The sequence below is a fragment of the Danaus plexippus genome, chromosome 26 (assembly GCF_018135715.1).
Source record: "Danaus plexippus chromosome 26, MEX_DaPlex, whole genome shotgun sequence".
In the NCBI taxonomy this organism is placed as follows: domain Eukaryota; kingdom Metazoa; phylum Arthropoda; class Insecta; order Lepidoptera; family Nymphalidae; genus Danaus; species Danaus plexippus.
Window position 1 is genome coordinate 4635971 of NC_083554.1, and position 17705 is coordinate 4653675.

The 17705-nt window shown below is 33.4% G+C and overlaps 3 protein-coding genes and 1 non-coding gene across 8 annotated transcripts in view; 1 reads left to right on the forward strand and 3 right to left on the reverse strand.

The window, feature by feature from the left end:
- The first annotated feature begins 1567 nt into the window (after positions 1–1567).
- Positions 1568–7841, forward strand: LOC116774232 (proteasome subunit alpha type-1-like). The gene is made up of 6 exons (XM_032666886.2): positions 1568–1723; positions 2100–2350; positions 2559–2718; positions 2926–3135; positions 3467–3634; positions 7341–7841. The coding sequence occupies exons 1-6, from the start codon at positions 1721–1723 to the stop codon at positions 7359–7361; spliced, it is 813 nt and encodes a 270-aa protein (XP_032522777.2). The 5' UTR covers positions 1568–1720; the 3' UTR covers positions 7362–7841.
- LOC116774230 (alpha-N-acetylglucosaminidase) lies at positions 4235–6727 on the reverse strand. Its single transcript, XM_032666879.2, has one exon. It carries the CDS (start codon positions 6677–6679, stop codon positions 4337–4339), a length of 2343 nt encoding a protein of 780 aa, XP_032522770.2. The 5' UTR covers positions 6680–6727; the 3' UTR covers positions 4235–4336.
- Positions 6931–7002, reverse strand: Trnaw-cca (transfer RNA tryptophan (anticodon CCA)). Its single transcript has one exon. It is a non-coding gene; the product is annotated as a tRNA-Trp (tRNA).
- Positions 7831–17705, reverse strand: part of LOC116774231 (ras association domain-containing protein 10) — a 52469-nt gene continuing 42594 nt past the window's right edge. For all 5 annotated transcript variants that reach the window (XM_061524831.1, XM_061524829.1, XM_061524832.1 and 2 more), the window contains 4 exons: positions 12619–12759; positions 12137–12261; positions 9339–9553; positions 7831–9097 (listed from right to left, as the gene is read on the reverse strand). In XM_061524831.1, the coding sequence (XP_061380815.1) occupies positions 8299–9097; positions 9339–9553; positions 12137–12261; positions 12619–12754 (1275 nt within the window). In that variant the 5' untranslated portion in view covers positions 12755–12759 and the 3' untranslated portion in view covers positions 7831–8298. The remainder of the gene's footprint in view (positions 9098–9338; positions 9554–12136; positions 12262–12618; positions 12760–17705) is intronic.

Below are 17705 nucleotides of genomic sequence, written 5' to 3' on the forward strand. Positions count from 1 at the left end.
TCAATAAAATTTTACATAACAATCTGACTATCTCAAACATCCTAATTAATTCTTCATAATTTACAAAAACATATGTATGTTTGAAATGAAATGAATACATCATTGCGAAACGGTTTGCTGAGTTATCTAGTGCCACTCTGAACGGAATCAATGTTCGCTTTCAAATAAAAACATAATTACTATAAAGCATTTGTATGCTGAGACTAAATGTGTTGAATTTTATATTTAGATTGGTTATCAAGTAACTAAAAAGGCCTGTCAGAATTTAAGAAAGTATAATTATAAGTTTAACAAAGCAAAGGTCCAAGCTGATACTTCCGTAATAAGAATTTTTATTGTTATCGTCTGAAAATAAAAAAATCAAATTATAGATAGATATTAATCAAAATTCAATATAAATGAACATTCAACTAATATAATTTTATAGTGAAATAAGTGTTTAATTTTATAGGAAGGATTTTTGATCAGTACAGATATAAATTCAAAAAATAAAATACGTATGTAATGCAATATTTTATCTGAGATTGTAGGTAAAATAAAATACACACAGGTAATGAACCATAAAGACGTGAATACTTATACAACAAAACTCGGCCAGTGTAACCTTATATAAACATAAGAAAATTTGCTTACAATTAATTTGTGTGTGTTTCTAAGAATAGTATCTAAAAAATGTGTGCCGTTTTTTTTTATCAAACTCCGCTTTTTCATAAAAAAAAATGTTACAACAGTTTTATATGCAATATAGAATTTATAAACACTAATATGGAGATCAAAAATATAAAATTATAACTTAAATATTATCAGAAAACTTTTTTTTTAACTCTTTAGAATTATAAAAAAGAACTTTTCGTAATCAGATAGGAAACGTCCTTGACTAATGTTTAATCTTATTCGCGGTGTAATTAGCTTTGGAATCGGTATTAACGATCACTGACTGATCTGACCGCTGAATTTTTAAACCAATTATATTTTTAAATTATAAGATCACTGTATCAAATTACTTCAAAGTAATAAATTAAAAATAAATGATATTTAGCCTTTCCTGGTTTTATTAATATTATTATTACTATTTTATTTTTATTATTAATTAAATATTATATGACTTATATTTATGAAAACAAGAATATTCAAATTAAAATAATAAAGTTACCAGTATGTAGGCAATAAACATTTTTCTTTTTTAACAAATTTCATTATTACTTATCTGTAACGCCATCTCTCGGACATTAACGTAACCTAGTTGAAAAAAAAATACATATACATCTATAATCTATTTAAAAAAAAATCTTAAATTATTCGGAAAAAATATTTAAAATATATGAGTATTTTGTGGTAATATATTAGTTTTGTTGAATAATTTATGGTTTAAGCAAAAACCAAAACCAAAAACTATACTTTATATAAGAATTGTCACTAGTTAAATGTTAGGTTTTTAGGTTAGTATATTTAATACATATAATATCTGTTACTTTATTATAGAGAAGTTGTTACACCAAGGATAGGTACAAAAATTTCTGTCCTTTCGACGTTGTCTATGGTACGACATTCTATACAATGTACATAATATAGTCTGTATTTTGTCAAAGATCATAAATTTAATGTCAAAATGACATTTTGAAATATCATCAAGCTTGTACTGAATTACATTGAGCTTACCGGTTCTCTTACATTAAAAATACCTTTATTTTATTATTCTTCCAATCAAAGATAAATAATTATGGTAAGTGCTGTTCAATTCAAAATTATAATTGTCTTGGAATATTAAAATTTTTGTTAACTTTTATTGCAAGCTCAAAAGAAAAAAATGCTTCGTCATATTTAATAACTAACACTTTTGATTTACATTTAAAATATATTTGGAAGTCACTTAATTTATTTACAAGGCGCATGTATTAAATAATTATAATTACAGTTATTTATTAACACCATCTACGATTTACTAGTAACCTTAAACAAATAAAGAATTTTTTAAACGTGTTGTGATTGTATACACTGATATAAACCTTTATTTTTTATACTGCCCATGTTCACACATATGTTTTCATTATTAATTATGATTTTATGCATTTCTAACACGCATCTTAAAAAAATTTCAGTTCCGCAACCAGTACGACAGTGATGTCACAGTGTGGAGCCCTCAGGGTCGACTCCATCAAGTGGAGTACGCTATGGAAGCTGTAAAACTGGGCTCAGCCACGGTGGGACTTAAGAATAAACAATTTGCCGTCCTAATAGCTCTCAAGCGGGCCGTGAGTGAACTGTCAGCTTATCAGAAGAAGATCATTCCTATTGATGATCATATTGGTATTTCAATATCTGGATTGACTGCTGATGCTAGAATGCTAAGGTAACATAAATTTATCATCGTCATGGACATAGCTTCCCACAGAGCGTGATCATAAATCCTTCTCCAATCTCCCACAGCCGGACATCTGAGTGTTAATCATTTTATTATATATAAATTATGAATATTGATAACGATAGTCAGAAGATACATATGTATTTTTAATGTATATTCCTACTATTCATAATTATATATTATATTCACTTTCCAGCCGTTTCATGAGGACGGAATGCCTCAATCATCGATATGCTCATGACGCACCAATGCCGGTTGGCAGGTTAATTTCTCTTGTTGGCAACAAGATGCAGATATGTACCCAGCGGTATGATAAGCGACCTTTAGGAGTTGGCCTGCTGGTTGCTGGGTATGATGTGAGTTGATTTATATATATTTATTGTAGTACTACCATACATGTAAAAGTCTGGATAAATGTATAGCTAATAAAAAATTTAATAATGGAAGACTTGATTTCTTCTATCTGTTTATATTGACATAATTTGGCTCAAAATCAAATGAATTACTTGAGTATTTAGTTTTACCGAGGCTGTCTTACTTAAACACTTGTATCTAATTTACAGGATCAAGGTCCTCATATCTACCAGACATGTCCTTCGGCCAATTACTTTGACTGCCGTGCCATGGCTATCGGTGCACGATCGCAATCCGCAAGAACTTACTTGGAGAAACATCTTAACACATTCCTCGATTGTGATCTGAATGAACTCGTAGCTCATGGCCTAAGAGCTTTAAGAGATACACTGCCAAATGAGGTTGATCTCAACAACAAGGTAACAGTTTCAATAAAAAAAAAAAATATTTTAACTTAAACATTTTTACACATGCTATATTAATAGACAGTAATTTTATATGTTTTTCTTTAGTTTTTTGTACCTTGCAAGAATTATGATTGTTTAAAACAAAGTTAATTAGATATGAGAACTAACGAATCGCAATAAGTTACTGAAATATAAATGCAATAGTTCATTTGTTAAATAAAAAAAAAAAAATATGAACCAAAAATAACACTGGCCTATAAAATAAATTAAAAACAATATAAAATATATAATGTTTAGGAGATAGTAATTATTTAATAGTGATTAAATGTATGTGCTCTTTCAGAATGTATCCATTGCGATTGTTGGTCCCAATACGCCTTTAAGGATTGCCGAAGAGCCCGACCTGACTCGTTACCTGTCTCTGGTGGAGGGAGAGGAACGTCGCGGCGGGGCCAGTGCTACGGGGGACGCGGGGGGCCCAGCGGAGGGGGAGGGGGAACCAGCACCTCAGGTAGGTGTTCATATCGATATCGAGAAGTAATAGCAAATACTCTACGTGCAGAAGTGGTATAAAGAGCTTCCATACTCATGTACATGTAATGAATTCCTCACAGCCATATCTTGATATGGTCAATGATTTAACAAGACTATTTTATATGAATATCTACGAAATCAAAGGTTTAATTATTTTTTTGTCCAGTGCAAGTTTGATGAATTGTGAATACTGTGATTTCGGTATGCAAATTAGGATACTTAAAAAAGTTTTTTTTTTCGTACAATAGTTTATCATTTGTAGAACAGTTTTGCATTTATCACGGACAAGACAGCTGGATATGATAGTGTTCGTTAAGACACATTCTTATAGAAGAAGTAAACGAAAACTTTAAATATATTCCTTTCCCTAAAAGGTAGCACAAAACAAGTAGTTTCAAGTGAAAGGAGGTTTTATGTCTGAAAGATGTACAACTAAATTATTATTATTACTTTCTATAAATGGATTGAATGGGGTTTTATGTTATAGATCATAGTTTTTGAAATTCTAAACATATATTGACTTATCTACATAACACATTGATATTTTTAACTACTAAAATAAATACAAATATTTATTTATACATTTATTTGAATATGCAATTGATTTATCAACAATTTTTTATAAATTCTCTTATAGGTGTATAGATTACTTCAATGTATACATTAATAACATAGAATACTAATTAGGTGTCGTAGAGTGCAAGAAAATAACTGTTGGGGTGTTTTCATTGTAATCTTCGCCGTCTGTGTCCGTATCAGGCAATGTTGTCTTTTTCTTTGGATCCTGTTTAATTATCCTCATAGGTAAATCCACGTGTCCTGATACACTGAACCATTTTTGGTACAGATTTAGGGCGAGTTGTTGTGGATTATCAGACGGTATGTAGTCTATATTGATGCTCGCGAATTTCTCTTCCACCGAAGACCTCACTACTCTCTGAGCTCCTTTTTCATCAAAAGGTTCGTTTCTTGTCTTGGCATCTAATGCCATGGATAAAAATGTCGACCATCTTGGTATGTAGTAGTACTTAAAAAGTTCGGCCCATTGTTTACATGCATAATCACTGATTTCCCCATTGGGACCCCATAGGGTTATTTGATTGCGCGCGTTGAAATCATACAGTGATGATTCCAAAGGTAGATTTGAGACTGCCCTTGCGCTGGATAACCACGATGTAATTTTGAAATCACTGCTCGTTGCTAATATATTTTGCATATCAGTCATGGCATCTATGAAACTAGATATGGTGTAGTTGAACACCATGTAGTTGGAATATCTGTCGTTTTGTAAGTTCATATAGATCTGTTCAATTTTGTATTGCAACGCTTGACGGGTGACATCAACCAAGTCGTGTAAGAAACCTGATGTAGAACAGGCTGGGTTTTGTACATAGACGAAGTTCTTTAACGCTTCGAATAAATCATGCCCTTTGTACCACGCCCATGGTCTGATGTTAAAGCTGGGACGTCTAGTCATTACATATTTACCTCTAACTCTGTTGAGACCTGTAAAATTATAGACGCTCCTAAGCAGATATTTCCATCCTATGGAAGTTGCATTGCAGCCGTATCTCCTCTCTGCGTAGTCTGATACCCATTCTTCGAGATCCGGTACGGGTCCTTTGCGCCAAGCTGATTCTAACATTAAATCGTAGATAACATAATTCTGGTTTATACCTTCCGGGGTCAGTCCTATCCCTACCATAGTACTGTTCTCCCTTTTCCTTACTTCATACACGTCCTTGTTTATGGTTTTAGTATTACCGAACATACCTAAAGTACCCCCGAAATTATGTAGCATACTCCAAATAAACGGCTGTCCGTAATACATTTGATATAAGTCATATTGTGGCCACTGTTCCGATTGAAGGTCCAATACAAGCATTCTACCGTTTGGTACAGATGTTAAGAAGCTGTTAACTCTCTTCAACGGCCAAAGTAAGGGATTGTGAACGAACATCCAGTTCTGTACAAGCCACACGGCATCCTTGTCATACTCGGAGATACTTGAAAATATGGCTTTAGCTGTTTCTACCACCAATGATGTGGACCAGGGTTGTATTTTTATCTCGTTGAACGGATCCGCCGTGTATATGTGACTGCTGCCCAATCCTGCGGTTATTTCTCTCATGAACATTTTAGATATCATCTTAAAATCCGGTTCCCTGGGGTCTACGAATAGATTGCAACAGTAGTCTTCGTCAAATTTGTTCCACGTCTCCACCGGATGGAAGGTTGTGTTTGGGAATATTTTTTCAAATGCTTTCGGGACGTGTCCATTGAAAGCTGGAAATACCGGTATCATACCTAACTTGAACATCAAATCGGTGACAACTTCTTGGATTTGTTTCTGCCTGTCATGCCAAGATTGTGGAAGTGGCCCTCCCCAACCATGAACATTTCCCATCCGAAGCCATGCGAGGAAACCAGGCCCCGTGAAGTGTTCCTTAATCTCGTCATCGGTCATTCCTAGCTGTTTGTAAACCCTCGTCCAGGCGGCCTCCTGTGCTACCGGAGCCAATGCCATATTAATGCCATTTAATGCCATCCAAGTCACGTGGCGCTTCCAATCCTCCGTATCCCACCATACAAAGCTGTACGACGCCGTGCAAACGTTTTGGTAATATCTAAATCTGTCATTGGCTATCACGGTCTCATCTGCTTCCGGTATCGTTGAGGGTATAACTACGCGGGATACTTGCCAGGCGACTTGGCTCTTGCAGTACTTCTTCAAGTAGTAATTGAAACCCCATACCGCTGCAACTCCACTGCTCGCTCTTATATTGAGTTTTCCATTGTCAGTTCTTAATGAGAATACGTCTTTGTGATCGTTGAATAGAATTGGATTGACATCAACCGCAACGAAGCTGTACTGGTTTCGGAGTAAACTATTTATAACATCTAGCGCCGCTTGTCTCTGTACTTCCGGTGAAGATATTGTCTGTAACTTCAACGGATCTAAATAGTCTAGATTCAGACATAATGCACTCGTTATAAGACTTAAATATAACAACAACTTCATCTCGCGTCCGTTTCTTTCTCAAGTCAATCGATAACTGTTTAAATGACAAGCGACCTCTGAACCTCCGGCCAGATAAAGCTTTACGTCCTTATAGTTTTATTGTTGTCTCGTAGAGTTTATTGAGAATGTAAAGCGTCTTTGTTTGATTACAGAGAAAATTATTGTAATATCTTTTTTAAATTTTTAAGTAATGTAAAAATTATACCAACAGTACGAAAAGATTAATCAATTTAAAAAAAAAAAAATCTTATTGACCCCGACGTGATTTGAACACGCAACCTTCTGATCTGGAGTCAGACGCGCTACCGTTGCGCCACGGAGTCCATACCAAAGGAACCGTAAATGAGGAAGGAGTTTTACAGTTTCCAAAGTCATTCAAACAATTAGCACTGAATTTAGCACTGTTTTTTTTTAAATTATTATCGAATTAATTTGTATTCACATCACTTTTTCTATATATTCAATTGTGTTCGAAGTACCGTGTGTACCTTAAACTGGAATTATTTTGAGATAATTTGTAAATCTATTTGTACGATTAATTTTGTTATTGGTATCATAAAATCCGATGCAGGAACTCCCTAACTCGATAAACGATTGCAAAAACATATATCTTTATACTTTATTTCAGGAAAAAATTAAAACTGTTTTTTTTTTTGTTCAGATGGCTATGGACACGGAGTAATCACAGACAGACTTCAAGTAGTAGCAGATGGAGAAGATACTCGGATGACGGAAATAGAAGAGCCTGGGACAAAATCCGGTGAAGCCTTCGCATCCATTCTGCATTTCTTACCATTTTTTTCATACTGCAAAGATATGCCTTGGCCAGTGTTTAGGTTCTGTGTTGGTATATGATAATTTTGTTCTCACGAAATACATCAAAGAAGAGGTAACAGTTTAAAAAAAATCTCAGAAAAATAGGGACACGAAAAAATTTAAAAATAAAGGTGATATGACTACTATAAATATTTTATTTTAATTGATGGTTATAAAATCTCTCCTAAAACAGTATTATCTCAAAAACTAAGACTATTCCTCCTTTTTTTTTATGTATATCAACCAAACGATCTACGCACTGGCCAAGGCAAGAAAAAAATAATTTCTTATTTGTTTTTCTATCTATGTATCGCTTAATGAATAAAACTCAAAAATATGTTATGTATATTTTTTTTTCTGTATTTACATATACTATTTAACAGTAAAAATTTACACAGATAAAATTTTTGGATTATTTAGAAATGTACTAAAACTAGATTATATGAAAAATGTTCATGGCCTATGATATCCGATGAGTATCTGACAATGGGACCGATTTAAATACATACCTTTATAACATCGCATATATGCAGCGATATTATTTTTTTTCTAACAATGATTTTAACGTGTCAATTAGAAATTAATTATTATACAAATCATATTGACTAGCTCTATATAATTATTGGGATTGGTGGTTTTGTTCGAAGTTTTTTGGTATCTGGATCCGTATATAAATATGTTCTTATAGCTAAAATGTACAAAAAAAAAACTTATTTATTAGCACCATTTTACAATTTTGGATGATTGGAAAGTTGTTGGTTCAAACAGCTATGGTAAATCAATCTTTGGGATAAAATCTTGTATCACACAAGAGTATCGAGGACGTAGCCGTTGCCGCTGTAAGTGAACACTGGTGGAGTGCTACTAGCTTGCTCTAGAACTGGTATGTAGCTCTCTTGTAAAATAATGGGCTGTCTGCTTGACGCTTCGTTCAATTGTCTTTCTAGTATCGTGTTCTGCAACTCTTCTTTCTCCAGTTCTATTGTCAATTCCTCTATCAGCTTCATCCTGAATTCAACTTCCTTGTCAGCTCTTTCCAACTCTAGCGTATTGTCTTGCATCTCTTGAGTGGTTTTTGCTAGTTCTTCTTCGATCTTGTCAATGAGTATCGTCACTTGGGATACATTCTCGCAGCTATTAGCCTTATTTTCATCCATATAGCGTTTGACCTTCGCAGTCAACCTCACAACAAGTTCCTCTTCTCTATGTAGTCTCTTGTTGATGATGGCCAGTTTCTCTAACAACTCTATTTCCTCTCTTATCCTCGTTAATTCGTCCGCTGATGCATCTGAGTCCGTATCGTTCGGTGTTTGCAGGAGTCTATCGGAGTTTATCTGGCATATGTCTGTGAGTTCTTTTGTAAAGTAGTGTTCTCTCATGAGATGTCTTTCTCGTCTTGACTTGTGTTTCGTGTGCCGTCTCGGTGGCGTACCGCTGCCGACTCCGACACCGCTATCACTGTTACCCGCCTGGCTGTCATTGAGCTCGCTACATCTTCCTAAATCACGAAGATATGATTCAAGAAGGTAGTTCGTTCCGTGTTTTTCCATCCTAGTCTTGTGTGTTTGGTCTTCTAAGTGATCGATGAGTTTCTCTTGTTCCCTGTAAAATTGCAATGGACTGTTTTAATGAAAGTAATATTAAATTATTTCAGTTATAGATAGAATATAAACTTGTCTTTTCGGGAGATTTAATTCGAAATTTAAAGATATCAAATTCACTTAAAAAGCCTGTCGATTTTAGACAATTTAAAGCTATATAGTTAATGCTTAATTAAAAGGTTATTTTAAGTTTGATATCACGTTAACATTTCTATTGGGATAACCCCATGTGGGGAAGTTACCTTAACTTATCGAGCTGTTGGTGAATAGTTCTACTCTGATGCTGTATAACGGAGACGAGTCTGGTTGCTGGATCCTCACTTTTAGATCTTGGAGGTGGTGTGGCGGCCCGAATTCCTTTTTTTCTTCGTCTTGAACGAGCTCGACTTCCACCGTCGCTATCTCGTCCCGAATCCTCTTCACCACCACTAGATAACCTTCGAAGAGACAATCTCACCTGTGACGAGATAAAATAAATAAAATAGAAAAAGCCATTTATTTCCCGTACTTAAAGTTTACACTTCTTTACAATCTATTTAACTGCTAGTTCATGTAATTTAACCATGTTAGTATAATTTATCTTTCTTTACTTAATTCTATGTACATCCTCATGTCTATGTATTTTTATAAAAGTATTTTTAATTATATTTTTTATTTAATCTCATAGAACCTCAATGTGGGTGAGGGCCTCCTCGAATGACGCCCACTTGTCTGTCTTCAGCTGCTTTTCTCCAGTTTGGACTAGCTATCGCTTTAATGTCGTCTTCCCATCGTGTAGTCATCATAGGTCGACCATTCGTTCTTTTGCCTAGTGGGCCATTCTAGAATGTTACTTTTTTGGTCCATGTATGGTCAGTTAACATATCCACCGGGCAACATGTCCTGCCCACTTAAATTTTTTTGCCTACTTTATAGCGTTTATTGCAGTGTTTTCCATATGTCAAACATGGCAAGAGGCTTGAGTTCATGACTTTGGTTTTAAAGACTTGTGGTAAGTCCCTTTTAAAAATTTCCCTGGGACCCCAAAATTTGTTTCATTTTTTCTCTATTTCTGTATTTTGATTTTTCCTGTAACATCTTATGGTTTTTCCCAGATAGACATAATCTTCAACGTATTCCAAGGGTTTTTTTTATTGTTATTGGCCTTTTAAGGCTGTTTCTCATTGTTTTAGTCTTTGTAATATTCATCTGTAGTCCTTCTTTTTCACTACCTTGGTTCAGGGTTTGGGAGATAACTTGGATATCAATGCTACGTCATCTGCGAATCTCAGGTGGCTCAAGTAGGTATCGTTAGCTTACTAACGACACTTACTCGAAAACAGCTATGAATAAAATATCTACAAATTCAATTAATGTGTCTTTCCTATATTTTTTTGTAGTCTGCTTTTATATACTTATTGACTACTCTACATAGGTATAGTGCGGACAATTCATTCTTTTGTATTCGTGATTTGTCTTTAATTTTCTGTAATTCCTTCCTTCTTTTTAGTGGCCTTACTGTACTTGCCACTAGTATTTTGTGTTGTTTATTTCCTTCTCTCTTTGGGCGGGCTTAATTTAAGCTTAAAATGAAAGCCTTTTCTCTCCTGTCGTAGCAGTATGATTTCATGGTGTTTTCGTAGAACAGTTGGAGATAGCTGTGATATTAGGTTTTCTTTAAACTTACTTATTTCCTTTCCTCTCTTAAGTTTGCTAATTTGGCTGTTTATAAATTTGACTTTGGATATTTTTTGTTTGTTTAGTGTTATTGTTAATCTAACTAATCTATTATCGGAATTGTAGTTAGACTTAGCGTCTCGATGTTTTGGAATATTCCGTGTTGGTTTGATAAGATTAAATGGATTTCGTTTTTGTATTGTCCATAAGGGTATCGCCAGGTCCATCTTGTGCTCTGCCTTGTTTCAAAACATGTGTTTATTATCATTGGTTCGCGCTGGAGTGTAATTCCTACCAGTCTCCGTCCTCTTTCGTTTCTCTCGCCGTACCCGTGTGTTTTAGTAACTTAATATTCATCTTTAGGGGTTCCAAGCTTGGGGTTAGAGTCTCCCAATAATATTGTGGTTTTTATATTTCCCTTTTCACTCTCTAATATCAGTTGCTTCTGTAACTTTTTCCTTTTTTCAAGCACATATTTAGAGAAGTCTTCTTTCATATAGTATTGCGTATCCTTCAGCGCTCCTTTTTGCCTAAATATTTCAATTTTTATCCTTAGTGTAGTGAAAGTTTCAACAGTTGGACGTGATCTCTCTCCTTTTTTTTCCTATCTTTTTATCCGCTGGATGTAGGTGAAGCTCAGTTTTATAGAGAAATATTGCTGAATCCATTAAATTATTTTTTTTTTCCAAATTATTATAAGATATTTCTTTTTCTTCTTCCATCAATTGTTTTGTTATGGTTAAAGTGATGTCCTCTAGCGGTGCATATGTGAATTATTTACCGATTGACTACTACTAATACTCATTGCCTCCAAATGTTGATGTTAGGAACTCCATGATTTTTGACGTTGTTCGCTGTTGTTCTAACAGATGGCGTTGTGTTATATGGTACGCTGGAACTGTTGAAGATAATTTTGCAAAAAACAACAATCGTTTAAGTTATGATATTTTGCAATTGTTTTATTCTTATTTCTTTATCTGATTTATTTTCACTACTACGCACACACTATTCTTGCTTAAGGTTGACGCAAAATATGAAGGAAAATGATCTCAGTAGGCCTTTGATATCAACAAGTTATAGGTGAATATCAAAAACATTCGGTTCGAGTTTTAACGATTCTAGTACTAATGTTTCCACTGTCTTTTCTTTTCACCAGCTCCCTTAGCACTGTATCTCAGTACACATTTATATAGTATCACTTAAAAGACACTTTTTCTATTATATTTTGTCATTTTTTTTTATCGAGAGTTGATGTTCATTGTGCCACGGTGGCGCCCTACCCCGTAAAGAAATATTCCATACTAACGTAAATAAATATTGTCTCATAGAAAAAACCATGGGAAAAATAATAATCATTTGGCTATAAAATTATGTATAGACAAACCTCATGCCTGGCATCGCCCCAAGCAGCTAAAACGTGTAAAACTGGAATATCTGGTGGAAGAGGTCGCTCGACACCACGCCACCTCTCCGCGAGAACCCACTCCCCATGGTCGCTGATACCTTCACCTGAAGAAGGAACCAAATTAGAAACCAGAAAACATTTATAAGAACCAGCCTCACCAAACTATTAAAACTTTTTGACCGTAATATACGACTGTACCCATTCTACGATTTTCCTGAAAATGGTTTTCTCCTACAGACCAGCTTAAGAATCTATCACATTCTTTTTTAGGGCTCATCAAATATGTTAGGGTCACTATAGTTCACCTAGTCTTTCTCATAAGTGTAGTTATAATATCCAAAAATTAATTTACATCCAAATTGAATATCTCGAGACATAATTTCAAATAGAGTATCCACTATGTTGGTATCGATAGATTACTGATAAATAGAACAGAATAATACTACAATATAATATATTACCTTCAGGCGCATCCTGTAAGGCTCGTACAATATCAGCGCATGTGGTATGAGATCTGACTCCGCGAACCCATAGCTTCTGACCCCGGGCTAGCACACCCACCTCCTCATCGCTATAGTCCGATGATGAAGCCTCCATTGGTCCTGTAAAGAAAGTCTAGAATTAATAAAAATCATATATACAAACACACTCACTCAAGATTTTGAGTTTTGTAAAACAAAATGCTATGTTCAAAAATTATTTAATATCTTACAAAAAAATGTAATGAATATTCTTTCGATTTTTATCAAAACGAGTACTAATTCTAATTGGTTATAAGGCGAGTACTGATATGTTTTATAATTAATTAATAAAATACTTGTACACCAGCAGAGACGACGCCATTTTGTTTAATGTCATCATAAATTGCTCAAACTGAATAAATTTTCATATGATTGATCTTAAGATTTTCAAACGTCTTAAATTATTTTTTTAAATAAATTCTAAAAAAAAATTTTTTTGAGTAAAAGGTAGGTATTAATGAAATCATCATTGAAAGGTCAAAACAAATTGAAGCCGTATTTTGCAAATCCTGTACAATCAAAAACTAATCTAATTCGCAATACCCACAAGAACGAAAGCAGCTCCAACTATTGTTTGTACGCTACGGAGCGTTGCCTCGCAACAAACAACAAACATTGCATAACTTAGGGTGGTGCCTGGCACGATAATTGTATCTACCATACAGGAAGCCGTGCTAATGCAATGCAAGAAATTGGCGATCAGCCTACCACGTCAGGTCTAAGATACAATCGAAGAAAACTTCTTGCTACACGTATATCAGTACGGATATTCATTTATCCTACAACACCCACAAATTGGCCGAAGTATTTATTTCAGGCGAAATAATCATTACTATAAAAATATACGCCTTTATCGTGACGGGTCCATTTCCCCTCGGAAAAGTGACTTACGAATATAAAAACGAGCGGGGGGTTGGAAAAATCTACCTTTTATAACGTTTTATAGGCGCCGTCATTCTCTAGAATCGTGACAAGCAACTATTAGTGATATCCGCAACCCCTACTACCCTTATCAACCAGTGCACCCCTCGACATTTGCCGCGCCCAATAATTTTGTGAATTGTGCAATATTATAACGAAATTCATTGTAGGTACTTGAATCGAATAAAACAAAGGTATGGTCAAAGAAATACAGATACCTACAACAGCAGAATGATTAATATTTTTATTAATACTCTGTGTTCGATTATTATATTCGATTAGTTTTGCTTGACATCATCATAGATAAATGAAGTTAATCATTAAATATATAAAATCTATTTAGTCATTTGTTTTTAATTTAACCTACGTATTTTATTATAAGAGGATGTTGTTGCAAATGTTAACACCGATGGAAATGAATTTCGAAAGTAAAACCGATTAATTATCCTTAAAGTTTGTTATTTTTTTGTTTTACGTATTTTTTATACTCGCAATAACTGATTAAAATACTCGTATATGGCACAATAGTACACTTTTGACCCACCTTAATTATTCTTAAGTGCGTTGTACCGAATTCTTGGTTACAATGTAACAAGTAGCACCCAATTTGCATTTACATCGTTACATTGTCATGCGCTTATTAATTTGCAAAATGTTTTTTAAAAGATACGTTACTGAAACATAAGATTTTCTCGTACGCGGCAAAAACTTAAATGCATCCTGCCATTACGAAACTATCTGCTTCCAAGCGTTTATTTAGTCATGTCCACTTGCAACATATACACTTTAATAAAACGTATCTGACTTATTAGTACATCGGAAATGGTTAGTTATTAAAAATTTTGCAATATTCTACTTCAAATGTCAAATGACATGGTTATTAAACCATTCACTATTAAATCAGAAGAGAATAAAGACAATCTCACTTAACGAAAATAAGTACCTATTAAAATAGGTTCAAACATTCAAAACTTCATTGACAATAATAAAATGTCAATTTTGATTTATTTTTTTTCCCCTTAAAATTTCAAAGATATTTTAGGTTAATAACATAATATTGCATTTCAGTATTTAATTCATATCTTTAATTGTACGCTTCATATTTAGGCGCTCCAATTCATTTCGATTATATCGGAAAGTATCATCCCGGAAAAGTATTATCCCGGAAACTGCTTATTTGGATAGCCGGGAGCAAGACTATACGCAATTAGGTAACATTGCATTTATTTAAATGTATATATATGTACCGAAATACAGCAAAACAAATTCCACACCCATTAAGTCTCAATTAACGCTGCCCGCTGGCTATCGATACCTAGAAATGTTAAACAGTCGACCAGATGTATACAATACAGCCTGTAGCATTTTATTGTACAGTAGTGATGTGAACAGTATCGATATAACCTATTAAAAAAAATCGGTTAATTCCTCGACTTTGCTTGCACAATATTATGCCCGTTGTTAGTCCATTTTTATAATTTGATATCAAGATAGCTGAATGAAATTTTGTATTTCGTATATTTATATATATATACAACACCTGTGCTTAATGATGGACTTGTTTCTGTCGTGTTTGGTATCGATAAATCGACATCACTAGTAGCGTAACAGGCGAATTATCGGTAGCCCTTGCTCGAAGTCCTAATTATAGGCAATGAAGCCGACTCACGCAAGCACGGACAATTACATGCAGACATACCAACTAGATTTAACATATAATATAATTGAGAACGATCAAAAATTAATCAAAAATAGATTTATATTTTTAATGACTTACAATAATATTTTATCGGTTGTTTTGAAATCATTTATTCTTTATTGTTATTTGTTAGCAGCTGTCCATACGAAAATATATATAAGTATCTGTGAATTGTGGAGATACGTTACGCTTTACACAAAAAAAACTATCATGCACGCCGTAAGCAAACCTTCAATTTCAGCTTACAACACAGATAACGAGTTTAAAATCGCTTAATATACATAAATTTGACATTTGCAGTAGTTTATTTGATGTATTCATTCACAGGAAAACAATGCTTAAGTTTATTGATCATCGAGATTTCTATTCGTCCGGGTTCTAAGAAAGGAATCGACTCGAACAAATTACATATCATCCGGCACGGGCCAAATTACCAGAAGTGTTTTCGTGGAACCATCCATTTTACACAAACCCACCAATTAACTCTTAAGAAACAATCTATCAAGTTTAAATTTAAACTAGAATATTTTTTACGGCTAGTAATCTCTTTGCATCACAAAGATAGGACGAAATACAATGGCTTGAAAAATTTAAATTAAGAAAATTAATTCTTTAAATTTAAGTAGGTGATAATAATGTATTTCTTTTCCCTTTTTTTGGAAACAATATATATTATATTCCATAAATGGGAAATTCTATTATTTTCTAACATCTTATTTTCACTTTTAACACTTTATATACAAAATCATAGTTCAATTAATTGTGTATTTTTATTGAAAAAGTGCTTTCTTTTAAATATGGTTAGATCAAAACTTTAGCTTTATATTTAATGGTATTTTCTAATATTCTTGTAAAATGATCAATGATCCAGTCATAACTATTAGTTTATATATAGGCAACGAGTTCAATTAGTGAACCAAACACACTGATTCTGATAATTTCAAAACTTATCTGATTTTTACTCTGTATCAAAATGTGTTGTGCTTACAAAAATGTTTACCATATTAAGCTGTAAGATTTATCGGAAATTATTTGATTAACACCATAAAATACTTTAAATAATAATTTGAATTTCTCAATACGAATATTAAGTTGTATGTACACATCCTGTAAAGTACAGACAGATAAAACAACGATTTATAATCACATATGTAATATTAGTCTTGAACCGTTTCCCGCCCTTTATAGAAGTCTGTAACAATGATGAGATCGTCTGTAGTCTATGGTTAGCACTTCGAGACTTGAATCACGATTAGATTGATTTGAATTTCAATTTAAATTTTAACATCATCTAGCCCGCGGCGTCGCACGGATTATATTAAATTGTTTGTAGGTACATTGGGAATAGTTTTTTGTGGAGAAAACAACGAAAGAGGAATTGTTACCTGGCTAGTAAGTAACATTGACCCAAAAAGAGGTTTACATTATATAATGTAGCATAGTAATTGCATTAATATTTGATCGTTTTTCTTTGATAATTAGTTTGTAATATCTTACTAACAGTTTCACCGTCTGTCAGTCCTTAATTTGCATAATTGCTCCGCAGATGTAAATATTATATGTAATTATAAACAATTATATATATTTTTTATTTATATATAAATCAATTAAATCATTCGTTTCTTAATAATACGGTAAAACATTTCTATTTCAACATATAGTTTTTAATAGAAGTATTAGCGAATATTTCGTAAACAATTTCGTAAGCGGCTCGTCATTTTATTCGACCTAGTTAGTTCGTCTCGTATTGTTACTCGATTTTGGCAAAACCGACAATGCAATATTATCTCTCATTGTCAAAATGACAAAGAACATGAGACGGTAACGAATAAATTGTTAGTGCTTATACGGTTACGTAACTTACTAAAGCATGCGACTTTCATAGGATAATATTTTGAGTGGTCTGTCTAATTCTCATTAGTTGTCATAGTATATACAACATTTATATGCCATATAAAAAATGTTGCGTACCTAACGAAATAAAGCTACTGTAATTTTCATTGACATGCTTAAATTCTAATCGATCGTGCAACAACAGAAGCACGGGAAGTGATTTTTACGCCATTGTTTTGTGTTACGTGGTTTATTTACTGTAAATGAACCAACAATGCCATTATAACTGTGATCTTAATTGATAGCGTTAGATCACAAGTCGTTAGCGGGTTAACGAAATCCATAGCTACATACGATGTGTAATGTGTATGTATGTATGTTTATTACGAGTATTTTACGCTCAAAGTTTCTGGATTTCAAAAAAAAATAATATAATTATAATATTACTTACGAAACGTACTTAATTCAACTGTCCTAATGTTAGAAGAGACTATCAATATCAAATACATACTGCGTAGGTTACGTTTAATAATCAATTAATTTTTGCTCTGATTGCTAAAGGTCTAATCAGATA

Coding starts and splice junctions, on each gene's coding strand:
- LOC116774232 (XM_032666886.2), top strand. Junction 2,351..2,558: donor GCTGATGCTAGAATGCTAAG/GTAACATAAATT, acceptor TTCACTTTCCAG/CCGTTTCATGAGGACGGAAT. Junction 2,719..2,925: donor TGCTGGTTGCTGGGTATGAT/GTGAGTTGATTT, acceptor TCTAATTTACAG/GATCAAGGTCCTCATATCTA.
- LOC116774230 (XM_032666879.2), bottom strand. CDS start 6,679: ATGAAGTTGTTGTTATATTTAAGTCTTATAACGAGTGCATTATGTCTG.